Genomic DNA, 27,401 nt, shown 5'->3' with positions numbered 1-27,401 from the left:
TTCAGCTGTTAATTAGTTCAGTTTGATGGCTCACGTCCATGGGTGCAGTCTAACCCAGTTTAGTCAGCTGCTCAATGAGTTTTTTCTCTGGGCCTTAAACGCTGGGCCGCTGCCGTACAGCAACCTGGCTCAAGGTCAGCACCATGGTGTCATTCACGCCCAGTGTCCAGCGCTCACAGTCGCCCATGCTCCTCAAGATGCTGCCAGACAACACACACCAAGGTCACGTCAGTCAGAGCCAATGAGCAGCCCACTCATCTCAATCAAAGTCCTTCACAAATCTTTGAGGGGATTGGTCCTGCCTGCGCTTCAAACACGGAAAAATAAGCACATTAACTTTCAGGGAAAGTATGGAAGTGGGGGGGGGAGTCACGCTGTTGCACCTAAACGGAACAGCCTGAAAAATAACGCTGTGGATTATTAAGCCGCAACCAATCACATAAACATCTTCAATTAATCAATTAAAATTGTCGCCTGCCGAGGGGAAACAGATGAAGGCATTTGCATATCCTTGTTTGGCTTATCGCTCATCTGTTTTAAGGAGAGAACACACAGTCGGTGATAAATTTCTCTGACGACTGTGGGGTTGTGGTTTTTTTGAGGTCAGGGCTTTGTGATGTTGATAAATAGAAAACTTAAATACATCTTTAGAGAAAGAAGCATGTGTGTATGTGAGATGGACTGCGCAGTTGATAGATTGCTTTGAAACTTTTATATATATATATACACATATAAGAAATCGTACTGCTACTACTACACATTTCTACTACTGGTTTCAAATAGCAGCATAAAAAATAAATGAATACAACTGCGGAAGTAAAGGCATTCCTCCTTGTATATTGCATACAATATGAAAAATGCCTTTCATTTCACACCGGTTTACTATTAATGCATGTAAGGTAATGACTGTGCTTAAATGCTGAATTATACACAGAGAGCAAGACTGACACGTTGTCACGTCGCCAAAGCTTCTATGATAGTAATGAATTGAGCGGTAATGACAATAAATGGAAACAGTTTATAAATTGCACGACAGGCAATGAAAAGGCATTGTTTGCGCAGTATAAATAACTAGCTAACAATATGCCACCTGTGTGTTTCAAAAAAAGTAAGAGAAACTCCCTTTCAAGCCACCAACCTGCTCTGTATTTCATGCGAATAATAGATAGTCTATTCACGGTGACATCATGCACAAATGGAGCAATTAGCTCCGTGATGGATACTCGGGTAATGATTATTGCAGGGACACAACGGTGAGGTAGACACAGGCTGTGATGTATCGGACTGTTTGTGACTAAATATTATCATAAGATGACAAGATTGTCAGTCTCAAATGCTGGAGCCTTTTTCGAATGTCATCAGACGGGGGGCATTTGTCTGTGTGTGTGTGTGTGTGTGTGTGTGTGTGTGTGTGTGTGTGTGTGTGTGTGTGTGTGTGTGTGAGAGGGGGTTTGTTTGTCTGATCCCTGCAACATTCCCCATCTCCAGGGGCCGCGGCTCCCTCTCTCATCAACCATGCCCAGCCGATGTGACTGTCATTCCCAATCTGCACGGAGAGGGGAGCCTGTGCCTATTTTTATAAACGTATTCATATTCATTAGTCCTGAGTGTCATTCATGGCAGCAGTTCTTTAATGCAGTGCGTAACCATCAGAGGCTGGAGGAGCCTGCCTCCTCTCATCTCACAAATTAATAACACAGGCAATCACTGCAAAGGTGCCTACTGTCAAACAACAATAGCTCCTGATTTCCATCGACTGCGCGCACTTCCTCGTTTCCACAACACACGAACACGCACACACACAAAAACAACAACCCCCTCATCAGTGGTCTCCCCTCGGGGAATCTCAACAAAATGCTATTGTTGTTTGAAATATGAAATCATTAATTTAAGTGAGAATTAATTACAATTTTTCTTCTTCTTTTTCTTCCCCTTGACCCACCGCAATATTCTGCCTCATAACATCTTGGTGGCAGCCGGTTAATTGTCCAGAATAACTGGTGTGATCGTCGGCTGCTAATGAGAGCAATTAGGCATCCGAGTCACACGAGGTTTAACTTCACCCGCTCGCTCAAAGACGGCGCACTCCGCCTTGATTGGCTTGTATGTGTCACACAGAGCGCACGATGGAGGTACCTCTACAAAGTCAACCAGAGCACAAAGAGTGAACTTCTTCCCCGCGACTGATATCCTGGAGAAGAATCCCTCTCTTCCTCTACGACTGACATCCCGGCGAACACATGAATACGGTTGTTCTTGAAACATTAAGACCCATCTCACTGGAATGTTTCTCTATGAAGCGTACATCCACTCTTACATGCACCATTTTGGCCGCCGTGCCTACCGAAGTAATGGAAAATGGGCTGCCTCAGACTTGCCATGTTTTTTTCATGGCCATTGTTTCTGCTCCACCCCACCCCATTTTAAATCACGAGCACAATGCAACACAACCCCCCCCAGCCAACCCCTCTATCCCACCATACTTCACTCTGGACAACATTAATAAAACAAGCTTTCAATGATGCAGAGTGCGACGGGCTCTGAGCAGTGGTGTGATTAAAGCTTTTAAACACCGCCACCCTTTGAGTTTGCATATGTTGGCTCTGCAGTCCGTGTTTGCAGGAAGGCTGGTGGGGAACATGTTCTCTCCGTCGCTTGCCTCGTCTCTTTTTTTCTCCTATTCATTATTCCTTGCTAATGCAGTGGTGGCAAAAAAGAGCTTCATATTCACTTCAACATATATCTGAGCATCAAGCGCAGGGCCCACAGAGGAAGACAAAGGAGGAAAGGTAGTTGCTGTGCTGAGGTGATAACATCTATTATCTACATTTTACAGCTGTGTGTCTTCCACGTCTGCTTACCGCATTCCTTACAGTAAACTTTTCTGTCGCAGCTTTTCTCTCGTCATATAGAGTCACAGTTACGTTCACTATGAAGCTTTGGAGAGACACAATGGCAAGACAAGCACAGAATTGATTGGTGATTTCTTCTCACAATTCCTTCTCCGTACTTTAATGACGGCGACCCCTTGAGTGATTACAGAAATGGAAATAAAGGTTTTTTTAATTGAATTTTATGAAATTAAACATCGGCCAGAGCAACTTCATTGAGCTGATATAATTCCACTGACTCTCCCATTTCTACTGTCCCCAAAGGCAAAGAACATGTCCAGCATTGCTACATTCAGATATGCGCTCGAACATTCCCTTTCACAGAACAAGGAAATTACTCTTCCAAAGACCCTCACTAGCAAATTAAAATAGCTTGACCAGCAATTTGAGAAAACACAGAGGACAATGACACTGACACTGAAAAATTTTGCACGGGTCCTCTGCAACAGCAACACAAGTGGGAGCAACCGCGGGCATCATCGTGTCCACGTGCAGAATCGGCCTCGCATACGGGAACAACAAGAGCCAACCCTTCCTTTGTTGCTGCCGTAATGCACTCGCTGAAGTCAGGCATCACAAATCAGTTTTGAAGCATCATATGTTTGTCACCTGTGATGCAGATCCGATTTGGCTGTTCTCTCTCGGGTGAAGCTGTGTGTCAGTCCAGTCCATTGTGGAGACGCGGGGCCCAACATTGTCAGAAGTCCTCCTGGTGCAGTACAGTAGACGTCCCCCAACAGGGGACGCTTGGGCTCATGTGTTTTATGTACATCTCTCTTGCTACGAAACAAGAAGAGACATTGACCAAGGCCTTTGGGACATGGCAGTCCGCTGCAGAATTAAACAGGCTGCGTCTCGAGCCCCGGTGACAGGAAATCTCACTCAGATCACAAAAGGCAGCACTGATTGTGTCTGACAAGTGCACCCTCTTCCATCAGAGGCAACGTCTTTGTTTTGTCTGGATTATGTGTGTGCAGGCATTTCGGACTTATCCGTGGCCCACGCGCATGTGTGAGTGTTCAGCCTGCTCCTCTCCTTAAGTTGGAACTGTGACCTTTTTTCTACATTATTCCTGCCCGTGGGAGCATAAGAGCTAAAGAGCATGTAGGGAAAAAAATGTAATTTAAAAATTGAATTCGAAATTAAAAAATTAGACTTGGGGGAGGATAACCAGAGATGGCTTGTGTCTAACAGGCTGAACACACCACTGAAACACAGGGGTGAATGTATAAAAAGGCTGGCAGTGGGAGAAGGGGAAGGGTTACTGTTTGGGCTCAAACTGGGCACACTAATCCCTTTGATCCCCCCCCATTTTACTGTCAGCTGTTTCCTAGCTACTGTCGGATCTGCTCAGAATTTAGGATTTGCGCTACTGTACACTACAGCAATCTCTGCCCCACTGATGCAGCGCTCTCCTTTCTTTCCTCCATCAATGCCCCACCGAGCCACCACCACCCCTCGCCCATTGCCTCCTCACAGCGTCCACGGCAATATTCATTTCTCTTTCTATTCCCCTCCTCTCCGCCACCTCACCGCAGCTGGCAGCGACTGCGACATGGCAGGGAGACGGGTTCAATTGGAATGTGCTTTGCGCAGAGGACCAAATCCGAAACATGACGCTTGCACACTGAAAATACTGGTCGTGATTTTGTCTATTCACACGAGACATTATGGCTGTGCCCCACTTTCATTAGTTGTGCTGAAAACAGCCTTGAAATGCCGGTGTGGTCTTTTGAGAAAGCTCCATTTGGCGATAATGAAACAATCTACGTGCGTGTGTGCGCGTGCGTGCATGCGGCAAAGTATGCACACTTTAGTTGTGTGCATGTTTGGGGATCCGCTAACATGAATTAAAGCAGTAAACTGAACTTTTATTGAATTTCCTCTTCCAAGCTGCCTTTGAAATCAAAATAAACTAGGCAAATGCATCTGCACAGGATCTCTTTTATCCTTGTCAGTATTGCTTGCTTTCAGAGGTGCAATGCACCACAGACTTGCGCTTAACCTCCGAGGAGCTCTCTTAAACTGATCCTAAATCATTCCAGGCAGAAACACATGGCGGACATGATTTACGTATTGGCAGATTCATGCTTCATTGTCAAACAGCGGCTCTCCGTGGCCCTGTACCTATTAATCCTGTAAGGGTGTAGAAGCGGAGCAAATACCACCATTTTTTTATCAATTTGTTGATTTCAATAAGGGCTGCTCGGCTGTATTGATTTTTGTATGTACTGTACGCTTACATAATTTGTATCATTCAAGCAGTCGGGCACTCGGGTTACCACTATTTTTCCAGAGCCTTTGTTCATTCTATGTGTGGTGATTACAGACATTCAATCGCACTAGCAAATTATTTCCCTCACATAGAATGAAAGCTATGATCCAGTACATGGTCAAATATGTCAGCACTTTATAAGTAGTGGGCAAACTTCCACAAAAAAAGCTATATCACAATCTTTTTAACACGCATGCCCCTATTTTGAAATAAAATACTGTCGAGGATATCAAGACTCAAACCAGTCTATGGACTAACATTATACACTATTCATTGTATATATGTCTGTTCTCTTTTAGCATTTTATTATCTTATCTTTATTCTTTTCTTGTCTCCTTTATTATTCTATCATTTACCATTTGATCTTTATCTTCAATTACTTGTCTTTGGTGCTCTCATTGCAAATTTATTATTATGGTTTTGCTCTGTCCGTGCGAGTGGGGTTATTGCTTTTATTCTGTAAAGCGCTTAATGTTACTTTGTTGGTACCAAAAGTGCTGCACAGATAAAGTACGGTTGATTTATTGACTGATTTGCACCGTTTAAAACACAATACTGCATTTAAGACATGGACTTAGATGGATTGCACCGAGCATCTCACGGGTGCAGCGGCGTCTTCAATCCCACATTGTCCACATCTTTGAACGGCGCCATTAGCAAGATAGAACGCGGCCGCCTCTGTCACCTCTTTCCATTGTTAACAGCGTTTATTGTGTTTTTTTCCCAATGACTCTAATGTGTTGATCGATGACAACTGTCTTTATTTCAGGATCTGGCGAGATACAGACGAGTTGAGTTGTACTGATCCGAGTGGAACGTTTCAAATGGTCCTTTGGAAGTTTCCCTAATAAAGTAGATTTGTCGTATTACCACTGGAATGGCAAACTGTTGCCCGACAAAGTTTACGGATAACTTTGCCTTGAGAAATACTAATGACTTGTTATGGCACCCACTCCTCACGTGCCGCGCTCCTAGCTCGCACTGAATTGTTTTTTCAAAAACGTACGATATAATTGGGCTAATCATAGCATGGGTCCATTAGGGTAGGCTGGGTGTAAATGTCATACGTTTTCAAAATCTCTACAATCTTCTTGGAAAGTAGATCATGGACCTCTTCAAGCTTGATCATGGTTATAAAATAGTCAAATTGCCCGCCCCTATGCATACATTGGTTTAGTTGATAAATACCCCAAAAACGATGTCAGGGCAAAAAAAACACCATACTATCAAGTTGAAATTTTTTTAAAGTCTGTACATATCTTTCTAAATGCAAATTGCCTTAGGAGAGAAAAGCAGCGTTTCATTCAGCATTGGACAAAGGCTTTGTCTGGGCTTTCACCCGAGGTTGAATCCCGCCATATGCTTTCAGTCTTGCACCTGAAGCGCTTTCATTGCTTGTGCTTTGGGGCCAAGGAATGGCAATCCAGATGTGACATGAGCCGTGGAGCAGAATCCCCGCAGTTCTGCTGTCAGCTCCCATCACAGTCACTCTTTTGAACTGACACTCTGCTGATGTTAGCGGCAAGGAGAGTGATCAAAGATATGTGTACATTAAAGAGCTGCCATGCTAGTGTCGGCCGACTCTTCTCTGCCGTGTGCACCAGGCAGGAATTTCTTATAAACAAAAAACTAAAAACATCGCAGAATGAGATTTTGGGGTTGATATTTCTTTGGATTTACCTCCGCTGCATGTTCCATGCTGTAATATCCACACTGACATCCCTTGGTTGCATGCCATTTGTTTATAGTGAAGGTGGGGTACTGTGTAAACATGACAGGGGAGGGGAGGGCCTGATGTGGAGCTTCGCTTAGCTTGGGGAAGGGTAAGAAGGCAGTTGTTGGGAAACAGAACATAATATCAAACATGATATGGGATCACATGTGGCCAAGAGCAGGACAGTGGAGAATGAGAGTCGGCTCTGGCCCTAATCAATAGTGAGCACGAGGCATTGAGATGCAGCAAGAGGCAATTTGCCAGGCCCCCTGGTGGGACCGGTAGGCCTGCTGCCAAGCTTAGCCTGAGCAGAGCAGCAAACCCAACCCCGCAGATGGAGAGCATCTTTCCAGAGATGACCCTGCCAGTGGAGAGGAAGTATGCCACAGACTGAAACAGTTTTCTCTGCTCAGCCAGCCCTGCCAACCTGCTGACCCCTGACTCCGAATCCACGCATGGTGCTGATACAAAAAAAAAATATGTTCTCTTCAAACAGCAAGGTAAAAGTTGGCAATATCAGGAGGAGGATGCGGCTTTGATAGTCAAACAAGCGGGCAAAGGAGAAATGGGAAAAACAACAGCTCTTTTTTATTGTTTTCAGTTCTATCAGTTGTGGGACTCTTATAGTTGCTCTCTCATTTATTTAGCAATGTTGGCAGGCTGCTGGTGGTAGGGCAACATAACCAAGTGACAAAGTGTTGTGATGTTGGTTTAAGGTCCGCTGAAAAAAAACGGAGCAGGCCATGACGTGACTTCATTCAAATAAATGCACAGAGAAAAATGGATTGATATCACCAGTTGTTTTTAGGAGAGTTTGTTTTTGCCTCTTTTTGCCATTTATTCACAACACAAGAATACACTCGCAAGTCCCCAGGAGGGGGGCCAGCTGAATGAGAGCAGAGATTCAGTGCTCACATTATGCCGTGAAAAGCATTGTTTCTCACCGCAGTTTTCAGTGAGTTGCCTTTGTGTTGTTTAAATGTTTACATGTAACAGCTTGGGGGCTTGAAGACAGATGCATGTTCCAAGACTACGGCTTCAATACGAGCCCTCTTCTCCTTGGATAAAAGCGGTGACACCATATTGAAGGCTGTTTTCAAATGGCTCCTTAGTGATACTCTGATAGGGAAGCATGCACGACATCTTTGCTCCCTTGTCAAAATGATGTTGGACAAATTACACAAGCTGTGCCACTTCTTATCCCCCCACATCCAAGGTCCTTTCCTCTTTCAGTTTCTGTCCCTGCTCAGGGCCTGTATACTGAGTCCGTTCTTTTTGTTCTTGATAGCTGAGGAGGTGCCTCCCGGTCCTGTTTCAGATTGATTAGACTTTTAGCCAGGAGAATTAATATGTGAGGAATTTGTCTGCCTCCCCCTGCAGCGGTTCTCCCCTCAGTCTCATCAGTAAACAAGCAGGACCTGGAAACAAAACCAGTCTCAGCTGCGTGATTAAAATTGGCCCCCAAAGAAGGCCTCGCCTCTTCAGTCAATGCTGAAATCTAATTTGAGAAGCCTATACCTTTCCCAAACTATTCCTCACCCAGTGCGACAAATCAGTCTGCAGAACAGGGTTTTTCTGGGGTGGAGATACCTTGCATTCTCGAGTGCTCAATAACAGTAGCACAGCAAAGAGGAGCTAAAGTGATGCGTGGTGAGTAACAATTTCAGTCAGCCACCCTAATATGGCAGCATGACAGACACATGGTGGGAGATAGGACTCTGTGCCCCATGCAAATAGCCATTACCGTAGCCCCATGGGCAAATGGCAATTACTGGGCAAGGGGTGAATGCCAAAACCCTGTGGTACAAGTTAATTTGATTACATTTCCATTATAAACTATAAACACAGTTTTGCTGCACGACTGAGCCAATTAAAGGCCTCCTGAAGCTTAAAAAAAAAGAAGAACAAATGACGGCACAGCAGTGGTTTGTTCCTCGACAATAAAGTAGATCCTAATTATTTGTCAGCCGTAAACATGTTTGAGGCACTTGCATTTTCTTTCCTGAATGAAACATTGCCATTATTTATTTAGTTATTTTTTTCACTCATTTATTTCACATGCTGCTGCCATAGAGCACAGATCGTTTTTCTTTTCTTTCTTTTTTCCCCAATTCAATTGTAATGTTTTCCTTCTTGGTGAAAAAAGCATCCTGTGGCAACATGTGTAGACAGCGTTTTGGCAGGCGAAGGAAGAGCAGCCAACCAGCCAGACATGGGGAGGCAGCCGCCGAAGACACGCGAGGAGTCTGAGATTTGGAAGCCGCCGCTGCCACCGCTTTTCACCTGAGGCTGTGCAAGCCACTAGTTGGTCTTTCTGGGCATGATCCACGTTGTGAAGAAAACAAGCATTCAGTCCAAATTTCGGCTGACATCTGTTAGCTCTCCGGAGCAGTAAACATGTTTAATTAATTACATTTCACCCAAACAGGGAGATGCATGTGTCATAGATATGCACGTGTAATTATGGTACGTTATAGCTCAGAGGTCACAGCGCTGCCTCTGCCACGTCACCGTGCCTCATATGGGACACGAGACATGATGAAAGCGCTTTAAGTTTAGGAGAACGCAATAAATTCATCACATAGGGGCTCAGGATTTAGTATCATGTCTGAAAATCAGATGCCCGGGGCCAATGTGGCATCAATGTGAGTATGTGGGTCTACTTTTGTGGAGTAACACGCAGAACAGCTTAAGCCTTCTATTATTTGTGACAATGAGTGTTGTACGTGTGGGCGTGTGCGGTCGGGGTTTGTCATCAGTCTTTGTTGGAACAAGAGGACGCCTTTGATTCTATTAAAACTGCATTATATTTCTCTTGATGGAGTTGTGTAATCTTGTACCCATTGATTTTTCTCTCCCTTTCCGTGGATGTGTTTGCATGCGCGTGTCAGTGTGCCACTGATGTGCTGTGGATGAATTATGATCCGGGTGCCTGCATTAGAGCAGAGAGTTTTAATCACACACGGGTTTCGGAGTGTTTTAAACAAATGCTTTTTTTGTAAGCATGGCGGATTATCATAAGATTTAAAGATTTGGAAATGGCTGACAGCTGTCAAGCTGCATAATAATGTTCGTCCAGAAAATTATAGCAGCTGCCGGTTGGCAGGATGTCAATGCTGCTCTCTAGATTAAAGCTCAACAGACATGAACATAGGCGTCAGCAAGCACACCCACACACCCACACACCCACACACACACACACACACACACACACACACAAACACTTTTACAAACGCACACAACAAGATGTGAAAACACAGTCACTCACAAGACACAAGGACAGGTTTCAGCAGCAGAGGATTTCAGGAGGGCTGAGGAGATGGAGACTGCCACGAGGTGAAAAAGGATAAAAACCCTCACATCTATTTATTTCATATTTTCAATGATGGGGTCTAAATTAGTCCTAAAATGACCTGCTGAGAGCAGCCTGTAGCAGCAGAAGGATTCCCCCCCGTGGACTCTATCAGGTATCCCCTAGTGCCATGGAGCAGCCTGGAGTATTAAACACAGCCGGAGCCTCGGTAGGTACCTGATGAAAAACAAGTACATGCTATCGCCGGTTCCTTGGGGGCCCGATGTACCTATGTGTATCGCCTAATTTATGACATCCTCAGAGGTCCTCCGCTTGCAGGGAACGACTACCGCCTCTCTGACTTAATGCACAGGCACAGCCGCGCTGCCAGCCAATGCAAAGACTAATGCCCCATGAGGATGAGATCTGCTTCCTTCTTCACAAGAACAAGACCTCTCTGCATTACGAGTGGGCCCCCCCGCGAAGGCTGCAACTGCGTCTCCACTGGAGAACCCAGAGCAGCGATTGTGCGCCGTAGAGGAAGTTCTTCTCAATTGAACGAGGAGGCGGACAGAGGGGGTGAATCGCTCACAAATGCTAATGCGCTGCCGGGAACATTCAAGGGGGCATGAATACCAACTGCAACGATGAGAACGAGGTCTGTTTGGGGGAGGAAAGGTAAAGCCCTGTGAAGTAGCCTAGACGCGCTCAACAGATCCTCAGACTTCAGGCATGTTAGCTGGAGAAAAGGGATGGTAATAACAGCTAAAGGAACTGTGCCCTGCATAATAAGAGACGCCTGAGAGTCTTTTCAGATAAGGTTGGGAGCACTTTAGAGGAATGCAACCTGTTCAAAGACAAACAAGCAAAGGGATTATGCTGCTTTTAGCACTTTGGTGCAGTGAGCATTGTGATTATAAAATGGGGAGTGCACAGAGGAGCCACTTCTCATATGAATCAACTTCTTATAGGAGACTTCTTTCTCCTTTGGGACCCATTGAAGTAAACGCCTCAAGGATTTGTACAACAAACATGCATCTTTCTTTCGCGGTTCGGCGTGGCCCTCTGTAATAAAAACATGACCTTGTGGTTGAATTCTGAAGCATAAGGTTAAACGCCATTTAGTATGGACATTCTTCAAGTCTGCGGAAGGAATTTCTAGGCCAGTAAGCTCGTACAATATGCTTTGTCCTTTATCAACTTACCTTCAGTTCTCGTGACAACTGGCAGTTCTACTTTTCCAATTTTGAAATATGGAGGCAGGGAGGATTTTTTCTCTCGCTGACATTCTGTCTCTATCAAGCATCTCTACTGTACATCTCACTGCCACCTCACAAGAGCTATAGAGGTCGTCATCTGACAGAATGACAAGTGATGAGCAATATCAATTTCACATGTAATTTAATGATTAGTATAAATCATGTCCACGCTGCGATCCACACACATCTCTCCGACTGAGCCGGACCCGAGCGAAACCTAAATGTTTTCATTTATTAATCCTGTACCAGATTACCTTTTCACAGCCGCTGATTAACAGTGCAAGATTGTGGTGGACATTAGGCAAATGTATTACCGCCTTTAAATAATGGCCCTGCTTCACTTTGTCATAGTTATATTCATACGAGTTAATGACTGCCTCTGGCTCTTAAGGTGAACCGTGGGCAGGAGGAGGGGGGCGGTTCAGTACAGTATATATTCTGAGGTTTTCTCAGCTGGGACACCTTTTCTTGCCTTTTCTTTTCACTAAAAAGCCCCAAATTTTTGGAGGGGGCTTTATAGTGACAGTCAAGCGGACCCTCACAAGTTATTCATACAAAGCCCTTTAAAAAATAATACCATATACTGTAAAAGAGTGAATATAACAACATGCAAATGTGATATCTACATGATTTAATATCACAATAAACACAAAACTCTTTGGATATTGTCCTATGACTGATGAGAGATGCAGGTTTCTATCAGAGTCCAGACGCAGGCTGCTCCTGGAGCATTCAGAGCCTTGTGGGGACGGTGTGGAATAGAGAGTGCGACAGTAACAACAGTTACACACACGTTGTTGTTTCTTATTCAGGGGGTTTGACGATACGACCAAATCCATAAACGCATATTTGGCCGTGAATTTGGAACGGTTCTTCTTCAAACCTTCTTAACGCAAATTCCCCCCATCACAGACTTTTTTTTCTTGTGCGTTTCTTGTCGCCCCCGACAACGTGAGTTTAGAAAGAAATGGAGAAATAAACCCCAGCTGCGCATCCTACCTTGAGCCCGTGCGCCGAGGATGGAAGTCGCGAGCAGAATCCAACAGGAGACGCGCACCTGTCCGACCCGCGCGGCTCCTCCGGCCGCGGCCGTGGTGCGCGGCGGCGGCGCCACCGTGGAGACCGCGGTGCGCCTCCCTCGCCTCCACGCTGGGAACATGTTGCTCGCTGGCCCCTCGCGCTCCCGGGGAAGAGAGTCCCGTCTGCTGCTGCTGCTGCTGCTGCGGCTGCTGCTGGTTCCCCGTGCGTCAGACTTCCCCTCACTGGCGACCGGGCGGGCGGACGCGCGCCACTATGAGCAGTGTCGCTCGAGCGAGGCGGAGTCAGTCCGATCGAATTCGCTCGGCCGTCAAGTGCGCGAGACGGAACATTGACATCATCCTCTCACGGCTCCGAAGAAACTCCGGAAGAACCAGAGAGCGATGCGTAAAAAGGGAATTTAAACAACAGCCCACGCGAGGTGATGGTGACCGTGTCCAAGTTCACGTGTCCGGACGACACATGCACATGTGCGAACCCAAATTTGTGCCATAAGTCGTCTGATAAAGGAATATGATTGGGTCTATGTTTAATGCACGTTTACCTTTCCTGAGCAGATGCCTCTGAGCAAGCACCTCTGCATAGACCCCTCTCCATTTCATTACCCCATGGCCAGTAGGGAGGCTGGCTCCCAGGTGTGTGTGTGTGTGTGTGTGTGTGCTGTTTGCAAGTATTTAGACAGACTCTCAGTCCTCCTTCCTTCCCAGGTTGGAAAAAAGGTGTCTCCCTACAGAACGATCTGGATTATGCTCCAGATTTGTCAGCAGGGCTGTTCTCTGTCTATACATTCAAGAATGTATTTTGATTTAATCTTTTTTTAATTATGGGGGGAGTTGTTCATCCTATACAGACTGTACCGGAGCGCGCAACACAAACCGACCTTCGCCAGGTCAAGTGCTCTGTACGCGATTGCCACCACGTGGCAGCGAGTGGTAGTGAAGTATCCGTTTGGACAGCTTTGATTGATTGCTGACACATGAAAGCCAAAAAGCCCTGGATTTCAAAAAACTACCAGATGACAACTTAATCTTTTCCAAATAGCTGTTTATATTTTGTATGTTTCTGCGTCTCAGGATACAGTGTTAACTGGGTCACACGCACCCCAAAGTAAGTTGCAGCCTCCCCGAGCCCCTTTTCTGTCAAATCTATTCATTCTGTACTGCCCCCCCCCCAGTAAAACCTGGCTCTGTGGTGTGGTTGAGGTCAGAACAGCCACACCATTACACAGACGAATAGCATAGGAAATTGCTTACACCTGAACAATTCAACGCAATCCAAGAATTAGTCTGAATGTCAGACTGTTTGCCGTGTACGAATGCTCAGCCCCAGGGGGGAAAAGGGGGAAGTGTGAGCACTCGGAAATGAATGGCACTCACTTCTCGGAAGAAGGAAAAAAGAGGATGATACATATGGGCTTGCTGTGATATACGCTTTGTTGTCTTCACTCCCTTTGAACCCCTGCAATGAAATGCATGCAGGGCTCTTTATGCTTCGACGAGCTGTCACAATATTCTGCCTTACAAAATAACGGCGTATACGTGTGCCACTGGATTTTGTTTGTTTCGAGGAGGAGCAGTGATGTGGACTAATTTGAGATGTTCCAAGCTACCATTAGCTAAGTAAAGTCTAAACGGAGGTGGTGCTCCCTGCCTGCCTCACCTCAGTCCCTTCCATGCTGCGCTTTGTCCCGCCGTGAATCTCTCCCCCTGCCCTTTGCTCTACAATTACCAGCTTCCCTTTTTCCTTACGTCCTACAATGTCTCATTTTCCGCCGGGGGCTCATTTGGTGTCATCGTTTGTTCCCCTCCCTTTTATTCCCTCTCTCCTCAGCCCACCGCCACCCCCGTGCGTCAACCCCCTTCCTGATAATGATGTGCTGATTATGAGGCTCTTAGGCCGGCAGATTGCTCTCCAGTCTCATTCGCATGCAGTGGAAAATTGTTGCCGTCTTGGAGCACCCGCCCCGCTGTGCGTATCAGGCAGGTTGACATTAGCAAGCTGCTGGGAACGATGCTCAGGCACAAGGGCAGGTGCTCCATCTCTGTAACTGTGCTGCAGCAGAGGAGGCAGAGGGTGCCTGATGCTGCAAGCCACGCTGGGGGGGGCACCACAGGCTGGTGTCAAACAATAAGGAGCTGTGTAGCTGACATTTGTACAACACGTACACTTACAGAGAATAGATTTTGAGACACGGTGTATCACGGTGTTACACAGAACCTAAAAACAGGCTCATTTACAGACTACTATCGTCACAACTGCTCCCTTAGTTGAGGTAAAGACATTTTTTTCCCTCTAATTAAAGCTATATGACGAACAAACTACAACCTGTGAAATGGCATCTTTCAAAATGAGTCCATGATGATGTAAATGATCAGACACTGACAGACCAAATTATTTCGATGACATAGACTGACAACCCTGATAAAAAAGGAGGTTGGGTTTTTTTTTATACAAATTTAATGCCGAATCCTTGAACAACCTTCGACAAGTGTTTTCAGACTTCAGAACGCTCACTCGGTTTATTGCCTTACTTTCCTATGACAAGCACAAAAGAACCGATCAATCAAGTGTAATTTCCTTGATAGTCTTGAGAGCCGGAGCGGTGATAAATTGACTTGTTAAGACAGATGCTCTGTGCTGTGTTGCATTGTGCTAATATGACGCGCGCGGCTCGACTCTTCTTCGAGGCATCATTCATTTGTATCCTCAGATAGAGGCTTTGGATGTTCCAGCATGTCTCAGGGTCACCGACAGTCACTTGGCAGGTTATTGTGGTTCACCCTCAGAGGGACTGTGATGATAACGCACTCCCACACAGCATCACACCTGATATAAACACTGATGTGTTAGTCTGGGATTTGGGAAATGCACCATGGTCTTTTCAAAAAAGCATATCTCTTTCCATCAGCCTCGCCTGATTTAAAATAGCTTGATTGAAACGAGCTTTATTTTAAATTTGGCCCTGCGCTGCCTCACTTATGCATGCAGGCATGATAGCACAAAGGGAAACAAAGTGGCCACGGAACACCAGCCTCCTTTCTCTCTCTCTCTCTCTCTCTGTGGGTATGGGAACAGAAAAGTTACCATGGTCTAAATAGAGGAAAAGTCCAACCCTTTGCTTCAACTCTGTTATTGATTCTCTGTGTTGCTCTGCCGTTTGACACCTACACTATGTTGCCATCACTGATTTCCCAATGTGGATGTGCTTCCAGCGGTCTCTCACAAGCGCACGTGCACACACACATACAGTACAAACACTACACAATTCTTGACATTTCATACATAGTGTCTTGCAGAGAAAAATATCTGACTTCTCCCTTAGTAACCGATCATCTCGCGGCTCTTTCCTTGAGACAGTGGTAAACTCCAACTGGGAATTGAAACATGAAAAATACCACCAAACTGCCGCTACGAGATGCATAACTGCATCCGAGCATAGACATTAGAGGGTGGCGTCATATTGTACAGTATGTCACTGCCTTAGATCTGTTTTCTCTCCACAACAACAACCAATTTGTATTTTTTTCGTGGAGCTTCTCTACTTAGCAATGGAAATTCGCTGGAAAATTGGCTTTTAATACCTCGACAAAATAAGCATCAAAATTAATTACTGTAAACAATGACACATATTAACCATAGCACCTACAGTATATAAATTACTTATGGTGAGGTTATCAAAGTTCACGTGTTGTTGAAAAACTAGACCGTCTTGGTCCTGGAATATTAATAATATGAAAATGATTATGCCGCTATTACCCAAGGGACAACTCAGTTAGGAGTATTGCCTTGACTCAATGGCATAATTGGTCTCCTCCAGTGTCACTTTGATTTAAATAGCATTAGCAATTTTCCAGTCATTTTGTATTGATCCTCCGCCGCAGAATTCTGCCCCAAGAAGCAGCTAGAAATTGAATGTCTTAAACTGGAGACGTGAAGCGTGCATTTCATTCAAGTTGTCGGAAAAACTGCTCTACACCTGAGAGGTAGAGCATTATTGGGATTGATTCTGTGCCTCGCCACTGGCAATTTCTGTCCACCGTACACTGGCAGAAATGAGCACATAAAATCCTATGCAGTAGGCCTAAACACACAGACACGTGCATACATACGCATTTCATTTGATGACATGTGCAGAGTCAAACGGTTAGATTAGAACTTCAGTTTATGCTGCAAACTGCCATTTCCAGGGTTCCGAGTCTACCGGACATTTGAACAATTTCTTCTCATGAATCCAATGAGTTACCTGACAATTTTTTTGTGTCCTGTTTTTATTTTGCTCTTCACTATTCCTGTCTCACTCCCAGTGACCTCCACCACACCGATTTGACATTCTACCTTTTCTTATTCCTCTTAAAAAGTCCTTAAAAAACCTTGCAAAATAAAAGCACTGATTGTAGAAATTGTTTTTTGTTTCTCTGTCCTCCCTCTCACTTAGTTGGCTGATTAGCTGACAGTGTGAGAGCGGCAGCTCTACGGCATATAGAGATTACAATTTATGCGTAATTTTGAGCCTATGAAAGAGTGAAAAATTAGTTTACGGCACGACATAGACAGCGAAACAATCAATGTTTACCACATTGTGCTGCAGAGGTATGAGATTTCTCTCCAACTAAATTGAATCGCACAAATCAATAATTATTTTTTGCATACGAAAAGCAGTCCATTAATCACAGGACTGTTTGGATCACGGAAAAACAAAAGCTGAAAATGTGTTAAGGAAAAATTAGAGAGATTATACAGAATATCCCTGATAACTGTAGATAACTGGCTGATAAACATCATCGTTGTCATCTTCCTATTCAGCTGCTGGAAGATAATTAAAGCAGCTATTTACAAGCGGTGGGAAATAATTTCACCCAATAGCTCTCGACTCTGCCTTTTGGCTGATCACATCACACTGCTAAATCCTTGAGCCCGTAAACCCTTCCATCGTACTGTATATCATGACATTATAAAATTCCCTGGGCACCCGAAAGATTAGGTGGGATGAACAGAGATATAGAAGCCAGAGGTCTCTTAGAATTTCACTCTGGTTATACCTTGTGAAATTCTTCCTTGTAGTCATCACTCTGCCATAAGTCTCCTGCGTGAATGACACTTGCAGAATACCTGTTCAAGTCAACACCTAAACAGAGAAAAATCTGTATCTCGTTTTTTTTTTTCTTCAACATTATATAAAGGGTCTCTGCAGACCTGCCACGTGTTTCTGGGTGTTCATTACAACCTGGCAATGCGGCAGTTTGTCTGTAAGAATTACAGGAGACAAAGTAATAATCGCCTCTTGAGTTTAACAAGGTGTGAAGATTTTGAAAACAAATGATTCCCAAAGCCAGTGCTATAATATGCACAGCAAACATGGGCAGAATTTTTAGAACCATATCCATGTTTGACCCAGCTGTGTCGATCCATCAGGGATGAAACTATTGTCCGCTTGATCACCATCCGTTAAATGTATTTTCAATAGGGTGAATTATGGGGCAGTATGCTTGTAATCAGATCAATGGTTTTGAATCATTGCACCGCGCGGATGCCATTATGCTATATTATCTGGCTAAACTTCAGCCAATTGAATTGCCCGAGTAGTTTAGCAGAGACAGAGTGATTAATGGTGTTTTCAGGAGTTTAGGCTGTAGCGTACAATGGAAATGAATGTGTTGGAGCCGGAGTGCTGTGGTTTGGGCCGTCTACAGAACACAAGACAAGGTGTAGGGAAAAATTAGGATTCAGTCCGAATGCTCTGCACCCCCTCGTTCTTATTGCCAACGCAATCGCAGCATTAATGAGATGACGATAAAATAAGGAGTGACTAATCCTTTCCAAAGCAGCATGGCTGGTTAGAGCACGTGGTGTTTATATAATGTTTCATCAACTGTACACGGGGGAGTGGGGATGAAAAGTACACTCTGAGAAACTGACACCAATCACTCTTCAGACAGCAACACAAATATAATGCAGCATATGGCTTTGACACACCAATAACTGATTATATTGAGTAATGACCCTGATTATTCTTACAGATGACTTGCAAGAGCATTGCCAACTGTTTTAAGGAAATTATTCCCAATAGAGAGAAATTAAAACACCGTCCTGTAAATGAGCCTTGAAAAATTACTCCTTTCCTCCTTTCTATTGCTATTAGCCACAAACGATTAGATGACCTGTTAACAGTTTATTGACGGTATTTGTAAGATATACCATTAAATGACATATTGATTTTCATAAAGCAGCAATAAAGTGGGGCCGTAAAGTACGTCAGACCGTAACCCAGTTATAACCGATTCAAAGCTGATGAGATTTGATGGGGCTGTTCACACTGAGGGTTTATACTCTTGATGTATGCCGCCCGCGTCCTCCACCATTTAACACCTGAGTGTTAAAGCCTCACAAGGTTAACAAAGCAAGACAACATTTTCATTAGGGGAGCCACTTGAGCTAATCACAAAGAGCTCTTGTGTGTGATTATGTCAAAAACACAATTAGTGTCCTTGGGATGTAAAGACGTCACGTTTTGAAATTGAACGGCTGCGATAACTTTGGCAGTCACGCACTTGTGACAGAGGTCATTTCCGTCATTAGGAGTTCGGAGTCAAACCTATTTTATCCTGCCTCTGAATATGGCTGCTCCATAATTTTGATACAGTGCCGAGGGGCAATCATGTCCTTTAAGTCCATTAAACATTAAACTCTGCGCCGGACTGTGGCTGTCTCATTGACGACATGCTCGGATTGAATAGAGCGAGCGCATTCCTGGTTCACAGATATTGTCCCCCTCAGGCAGTGAGAGAAGGGAGTCAGATAATATCTCCTGTTGGTGCAACAGCCTCCTTCAGTCTATACAGTCAGCTTCCAAACCTCCAGGAAGAATGCCTTCAGGCTCCAGCAGTCTCACTCGTCGACAATGGAGCCCTTATCTATTCCCCAGCGCAAAGCCTTAATGCTACAGCTTGGTGTTTACCACTGTCAAGAGATCATAGTCGCGAACATCAGAAACAGCTCTATCTTCATCATTATTGATGTTTCCCCCCCTCCCCAGTTTTACACATAGAGACAGTACACAGCAGCCCATCCTAAAATAATTTTTTTTAAACTTCATTAGGGATTATCTTTGAGATAGACTGGTGTGCCTCAGCTGATGTCATCCACGAGTAATTGAAGAAAGGAAAGGTAATGATTAGCTCGAATCAAGTTTAGTTAATTTATGCAAGAGTATCAACAGAAAAGTGAAGAGAATATGGAAAAACTTAAGTGATCTGTAGAATTTATGCATTCTACAGATCACGTTTTGCTTGGATATATTCTGATCCCGACCTGACCTGTTATTGACTAAACTCCGGCACTCCCGATTCCAAACACGTTGACAGCTCCCGGATAACCTCTTGTCAACTCAAACGAAAGTGTTGAAGTGGGAAAAGGTATAGTTCTGAAACCTCAGTGTGAGAGAGATTTGGCCTAAATTCCGTAGTTCAGAGGAGAATCTTGTTACCGAGCCCTCTCCTCCGTGGTTTTCCCCCATTGCACCACAACAACCTACCCTTGGCACATTTGCAAACATTCTGTACCATGGCCAAAAGAAGGAGCATCTGCGATGATGAGGACTCTCTACCGGCTCCCAGGCTGCTTCAGCTCCAGCCCAGGCAACCCACACTGGCTGCAGCCTGAGAGTCAGATGGTGAAGAACAGCGGACTGGTGCCAGCTAACTGCTCCTGGAGCACTTTCCATCCATGCCAGGACAGTCATGACTGGTTGTGGCAGTAACAGACCCCGACTGAGAGTGACCCCCACCAGTGTGCTGGTGTTCGCAGATAGCTAACAGGATATCGTGATTAAGTCAGTTAGGTACAGTGCAGGCCACCAGCAGGCAAATGGGAGCTGAACACCAGTGTTGTGAGTCAGATTTTGACTCAGTTTGGATGTGGATATGTGCCTCCAGGCCGAGCGCCCACCGTCCTCTGTGGTTCTCCGTGTCACCTCACAGTGATTCATTCCGAGTTGATGTGACTGCGCACACACCGTGGCCAAGGAGCCATTTCTGTGCTTTTCATCACACCTGTCTGATATTCCAGCCATTTTGGTGCAGGTTTCTAAACCGAGGTGAGAAGGACGGTTTCCCCGACTGTGTTGATGACCATCCAGGGCATTCATGTTCCCTTCACTGTCTCCTCCTACGAGGCAAAATGTCGGACTTTTTTTAGAGGTTGTATAAACTAAAAAAAAGAAGAAGTTGACCCAGTGAGCAGCTTAATATCGTGCAAAAGGTTGTGTAATATTCAACTAGAAAGGTTTATCTGTCAGCCATTCCCCCTCATCATGTACATGAATACACAGAAATCTATGCGTTTGTAGCTCCAAACCAGTAGTACACAGAATATGAATGCTTTCAAGATTTTGCTAGAAAGGATACATACACAATGACTTGTCTTGCAAATTAGGGGATTAAGAAAATCCGCAGAAATTTTGCGTTGTTTTAAATATAGCCCTCTCAAAATAACTCCAACAAGCTTTTGCTTTCGCCTTTTGCACTTCATTGCTTCTTTGCCCCGTTGTGTATCCAAAGTCTGACCTGATGTTTTCTACAACTCTCATAACTAACGTGGCTGCTGCGAGGCTGAGACCTGAACACTGATGTGTAGTGTATCAGCAGTCCCTGGGCGTCAAAGCAAAGGCTCTAGCCCCTTGAAAATGTGATGGTTGATGAACAGGGTTGTATTCAAGTCGCCAGTTATTTTTTAACTAAGATCATCAGGGAATTTAAGCTAATTGCCTTTGATCGCTTCTTCACAATTGGAAAAAATCGAGAAGAAAATACTTCCTGTTCCGGGCCGATCGATCGAAAGTCAATGTGAGTCAATTATAGGGACCGAAACAATGAGCTGAAATCTTCAGTGAATTCTTAGTGTTAACTGCATTATGAACCCTCTCACTTCACAGATCATTACAAGTAATTTTATGGAATGTCAAAAGTAATTCCTATTTTTTTAAATTCACTTGTGGTGTCTGCAACTGAGCAGATGAAAAACTAAAATATGTGACTCGGGTTAATGAGGCAGTGGATTGTTATAGATTGGGTCTCTTCAGACTTATTTTTTTAAATCCAGAAATTAGCTTTTCCAATCACAGTCTATTTTCTTTTTTTTCCTACAGGACCAGCTCATGTCCTATTCATTCCTCAGTCCTTCTTCACCTCACTGCTGCTCCAATTTCCTGTTTCCCCTGTCTCCGATTTTCTTGCACACTCTCTGTTCAAATGTCAAGTAGCAGCTGCCAGTGTCTTTCCCATTGCAAGTCTGTGCTCATAAATCTGGGCTAATTTTCCACCTCTCTTCCGTGGTGTATAAATCTTCTAACTCACTAGACCGCTGGTCCTTTTGATGAATGGGCTGAGAGAAAGTCCTGGATGCCAAGCTAGCTCCAGCACCATCCACACAAACACAAACAGTGGAGATCCAGCAATGTTAAAAGTAAGCAGCAGCACATCTTTCTTTCGGTGGTACAACAATGCAGCCATTGACAACTTAATCTGTCGTCTTTTTAGGGTAAAGTCTTTGCTGTTTTTGCAATATTTAAAGGTGGGTTCAGAAAGAATCTAGTCCCAACATCTGCAGTATTTCATACTATACAAGTATTGGAATAATACAAGCAAACACACACTAAAGTTATTCACTCACTAAAAGAAGAAACAAAGTTTGAAAGATCCAGTTCCTCCGGGAAATGTTGAGGGTAACATACAAAGTCATGAGCAAAGGTTGAGTCTTGAGCATGACGGCGGCTCGTCCGATTACCATCGCAGCACGGCTGAGGGCCAGCTCGGTTGGGAAGACGTTGAGTTTGTTGCTACACAAGCACAGCCGCTCGTGAGTGGGTGTTGTGCTTAATGAGCGAGAATGAGGGTTTGTGCAGGCAGTCGTTATTTTGTGCTTCATTAATTACCAGCTGCTCGAGCAGACCCAGTTGATCTCCATGTCAACACACATTACAAAGTCCATCTTGCAGCTTGACTACTTTCTGAGAAACCAATCATAATCGATCGCCTTGCCTCGCCATGGCCAAGACGGAGACAGTAACACCCCACCAGCTTGTCAAGTGCCAGGAACACTCATTCAAAAAGACATCTTGATGACACAGTCCCTTGGCACGCTCTCGGCATTTGTCCATCACTTTGAACGGTAAATGAAAGTGCGGCAGATGACATCAGTCATTATGAAAAGCCTGTCGTGGCTCCTTCTCCTTTGCAGCTCACAGTATCAACTCTGCGGGACACCTCACAGGTGATGAAGCAAATGCAGTAGACAATTTCCAGCTGGCAAACAGGGGGTGAAGTTTTGTCTGAGCTGATAAATGACACTTTAACATGCTGCATACGTAGATAGATACATCACTGCCTTGAACAAGTGAGAACACTCCCTGGTCAACAGTCCCTAGATTATCTCATCATCAACTGCAAGACGAGTTCTGGAAAAGTATGCCTTTTCTTTTTTTATTTCACTTTCCTCAAAAATCTTGATCTAGTTTATATAATAGGGAAATAATGAAGCGGTGAAGCTGTGTCGATAAGTCACCTTTTTTTCTGATGTCCTGAAATGTCAATTGTGGCATTTTGAGGCTGCAGCTGCTTTACAAGCGAGACAACTTCGGCGGGAAAATAAATGTTACTGTACCAGACTTGACTGCAGCTAAATCTAAAACTTGACATGCCATTGTTTCCACAGTCTTATTCTGTTTTCAGACAGGAACACTGGAAAATGTCCGAAAAATTGGCTCCTGGCATTTATCGTTCACCTATGAAGACCGCAGAATGAGTCTGACGTGTTCTGAACAGCACAAAGATTTTTGGAATATTCAGGAAAGGGGTGGCTCCTGGGAAGCTCACCATGATTCTTCCGGAGATTTCCCTGTAGTATTCTCACATGGGCACACAATACAGCACCTTCAGAAAAGTCCAGGAAAATGTCTGGACTTCAGTGCATGTCTGACATGACGTTATACACCCTCCAGTTTCAGGACTATCGACCACTCCCCCCCAGACTTGATTTGTTCATAACAACACTTCAGTGGCTTCCCTGTGTTACCTGCTTGTATGAGGGTTGCAATTTTCCGAAGTAAAGATGGGACTCCTGGGCGCACCGTCGGTCTCTGTGGACCCATTGGGCCAGTCTAAATCAGGACGGCCAAAGAGAATGGACCGTTTATTTATTTCGTTTTTTCATACCAGACACTGGCGGAGTCACCATCGTCCATAAAGTCTTACACAGTTAAAGAAATGGGCACTCATTCAAATCTCCAGACAGACTGGGGGTCTTGGTGGGGAAAAAAGTGAGGGTTAGGGTGGTGGTCTTTATCTGTGTGATGTTGAATGTGTTGAGTCTACACTCCTGCTGACCCAGTGACAAAGCCGTCGAACAACCATGAACGCAATCATTCCCGAACCATACCCAAGACGTTATTTTTGTGAACATGTTAAAAAGCACCCTAACCTTAATGGCATAATAATTCTAACCCAAACCAAGATGTTGGTTTTTTTCATCTTTGAGTGCTTATTTTATCTGAAATCAAGTCGTCCTCCTTCTGAGAGGAGCATCAGGCTGAAGGGCAGAAACAACCAATATATTGTGTTGCATAATCTGGAGGATTTATTGAAAATTCTGACCATATGATGGAGGTAGTGGAAAAAAACGCACGGATCACCAACTTATTACAATTCATCCTGAGGGCGGCATTAATGTCTTGACCAAATGCCACGATAATCCAGCCAATGAATATGAAGAATTTTCACAATAAAAAAACAACAACAAAAATTTCAATTTCATGGAGGGTAGTTAGAGTCAGAGGATCACCAATGTCCTAAGGCCAGCTTGTCTGAGAATCACAAATGTCTGTACAAAATGTTGTTCCAATCCATATACTATAGATGTTGAGGTATAGCTCCTGTTGAGTGGGGGGAAAAATGACCTGCTAGTGGCACAAGATGAAAAGTCATGGGTTCACTCGAGTCATTTGGATTTATCTTCTGAGCATCGTGAATATTTGTAAAAAAAATCACTGCGAACATCATTTTCCTCCCATCCCCCTCTTTTTCTCAATTTTGTCACCCCTCGAATGTGACAAGCTTCCTGACCAATTAGATCTTGCTTCCCATCTAGTTGATAAGCATGATATAGCGACGTGAGGTGCTCGAGCAGAGCCCTCGGGGGATAGCTAAGGTAAAATATAAGTGTCTCGCCAATCCCAATGAAATGTTGGAGTCGCCAATTTCGTAATGTGCCCTTCCCACCGCCGTATATCAACCTGCGCTGCCATATCTTCCCCGACAGGTTCAGTAAATCTCCCAGTGTTTTCACTGTTTAAACTGCTACTCAATGCTTATCTTGAGCCATCCTCTCAAGGCATTCCGTGGAACAACATTGTGGACATGATGCCAAGTTAGCCTTAGTCCAGAAGTGATGGAACTTTAATTACAACTTCACAACATGTGATTTCCCAGGATGCCTCTTATTCCTGATGGGGAGTAGCAAAAGTTCAATCACAATGACAGATTTCAGAGCCATTTCTCAATGTATGCATATTTCATACAGTAGGGCAAGAAAATGTCTGACACCACTTCCCCCATTCAAATTGGGAAAAGTGTTACCGGCTGACTTTGGGTGTTGCCGCTATTCATTTCAACCTCTCTGATTTCCATTAATCTCACCATTCTGATTCTGATCTGATCCTCACTAACCAATCATCTTTTTTTTCTTTTTTGCTGTGTGAAGAATACTTACAACCTTTCCACCAGTATGATGATGCCCCAGGTTCCATCATGAGAGCTCCACAGAAATCCTCATCCAGGTCGCATTTAATCCGCTGTTCAGCTGAAGGGAACACGATTCTCCGGTCACTAAATCATGTCAAGATCAGCGCTGCCAGTGTCTAGACTCCATCAAGGGACCAAAGGGGAAATTTCTGTACTGAAAGTATACGTTCAACATATATAACTTTGTACGTGCATACGTTAAACACCTGTAAAACAAATACAATTTTATATATATATATATATATATATATATATATATATACTTTCATTTACATGCTTTATTATCCACACCCGTTTTTGTTAGCAAACAGTCTTTCTTCACTCTGCCTTTGTTTGGTGCATTTCTGTGTCTTTCTGCAACTGTCAGTTCATAGAATATTGCCAAACAGCCAAGCAGGATGTAAATTCGCCTGCATGCTCATGTGCTTGAAAGCTACAGATTAAACGGGGACACGCTTTTAAAAGCATTGCTCCATTAAATGAAAACTAAAATTCAATTATCAACACTTTACTTACTTTTGTTTAAACTAGACCCCTGCTCACTTATCTATACATACCATTTGTCAATGTAGCCACAGTGTGTGTGTGTGTGTGTGTGTGTGTACATTAATTTGTATCTGTGAGTAAAGAAGGTGTCAGCAGTAGTAATCTGATCATCCTGACACTAAATGAAGGGCACAGAGGGATTATGGAGGTTAAGTACTGCATTCCATTAGTGGTCTGACACTGAAAGCCCCTATCAATTCATTATCTATAATTATCCTGATATCAGTTGAAAAGACCAACAAATTCTACCAGACTGAAAGAACCCGAGAGTGCGCCGTACTTTTCGCCGCTTTTGAATACGAGATGCTGAAATCCCTCCGAAATGGCCTCATTTTCCACTCGCACAACAATTGACTGACAGGATGCACTGCAGCAGAGCAAGATGGGGATTAAGCTGAATTGTCACCGGGGTTTGTATCGTGTGCGTGATCCGGGTATGGGAGTCAGAGTGAGTGGGAGGTGAAAAAAAAAAAATGTAAGTCGCCCTTAGGTGCAAAGGGATCTACTTAGCACATGGCTAATGTAATGGAATAGCTGGTGAGTTATTCTTCATTAAAAAACACGCACATTGACAGGAATGTCTGCAGGAGGTGAGCGCAAGGAGGTGGTTGTGTGTTGTGACACCTGTACATTGCATCGCATACTCGTGTGCACATCGGCATCTGGATGCAGCCGCCTGCGTATGTTGCCATAGGGTGTAAATGTTTAAGTGTGAGCCCACGTGCGAGGTGCTGGCTGAGCTCATCACAGGTGAGGGCCGCGTGGGCTGCTGCCGCCTGTCCTCCATCACCTCCACCTCCCCTGCCTGTCCCCGGATCTCATGGCTGTTTCATATCATACATTAAGGGATGCCCCAGGGCCAACAATAGCTCACTACAGCCTTTTATTACTGTCACGTCACTCTCGGAGCCATCAAGGTCAAATCTGCTTCACTGTCGTTCACCTGTCACAATCAGCCTGCTGACATTTTTGTTATAGGGAGCAAGAAAGAATGTGTGTGTGTGTGTGTGTGTGTGTGTGTGTGTGTCTAAAAAGAGGATGAGGTTGAAAGAGAAAAAGACAGAATGACAAGGGAGGAGAAGGGAGGGAAAAAATTAAATGTCAGGAGGGTTGCCACACGAACAGATGCAGCCGCGTTCTCTTGTTTCTTGATTAACCGTGATGAGTATAGCTCCTATGCGAATTCACTTTGTGAATAAAAGAAATATAACGGCATCTGTTTCCTGGGGAGAATTTTTAATCGCGGGATCGTTCAATTTTGAAAAGAGGTGATCATTTTTTCAAAGACAGCTTGAAGACTTAATAAAATCAGATGCCTCAATCTGCCACAAACAGAGTCAATTTTAACTTTGATCCATCAACTTTGCCATTTTGCTGCTGGGAATTTGTTTTCTGTATTGTGAAAGTGATAAATACAAACTGTACAGAGTCACTAGCCTGGCCCTACCCCAGGACAACCCAATCTGATACAAATGAGCTGAACAATATAGAATCCCCCCCCCCCCGCTATAATGCAACACAATTCAAAAGCGCAACAAACACTAAAGCGTCAAAAACGACCATAACGTTAATTCACAAACTTTGAGCAGGGCTGG

The 27,401-nt window shown here is 44.3% G+C and overlaps 1 protein-coding gene and 1 long non-coding RNA gene across 5 annotated transcripts in view; one reads left to right on the top strand and one right to left on the bottom strand.

Moving 5' to 3' along the window:
• LOC118288386 (protein sidekick-2-like) overlaps window positions 1-12,864 on the bottom strand; it is an 81,733-nt gene extending 68,869 nt beyond the window's left edge. For 2 of the 4 annotated variants that reach the window (XM_047327974.1, XM_047327973.1), the window contains exon 1: window positions 12,431-12,860. In XM_047327974.1, the coding sequence (XP_047183930.1) occupies window positions 12,431-12,590 (160 nt within the window). In that variant the 5' untranslated portion in view covers window positions 12,591-12,860. Of the gene's footprint in view, window positions 1-12,430 lie in introns of all 4 variants that reach the window. The other 2 variants (XM_035614413.2, XM_047327975.1) reach the window with 2 other exon arrangements.
• The window catches only part of LOC118288390, a 49,190-nt gene that overhangs the window by 17,097 nt on the left and 4,692 nt on the right, over window positions 1-27,401 (top strand). The gene's annotated exons all lie outside the window — the stretch shown is intronic.

The sequence above is a fragment of the Scophthalmus maximus genome, chromosome 17 (assembly GCF_022379125.1).
Source record: "Scophthalmus maximus strain ysfricsl-2021 chromosome 17, ASM2237912v1, whole genome shotgun sequence".
NCBI lineage: Eukaryota > Metazoa > Chordata > Actinopteri > Pleuronectiformes > Scophthalmidae > Scophthalmus > Scophthalmus maximus.
Note: the sequence above shows the minus strand (reverse complement) of the source record. Positions and strands in the feature narration are given on the sequence as shown.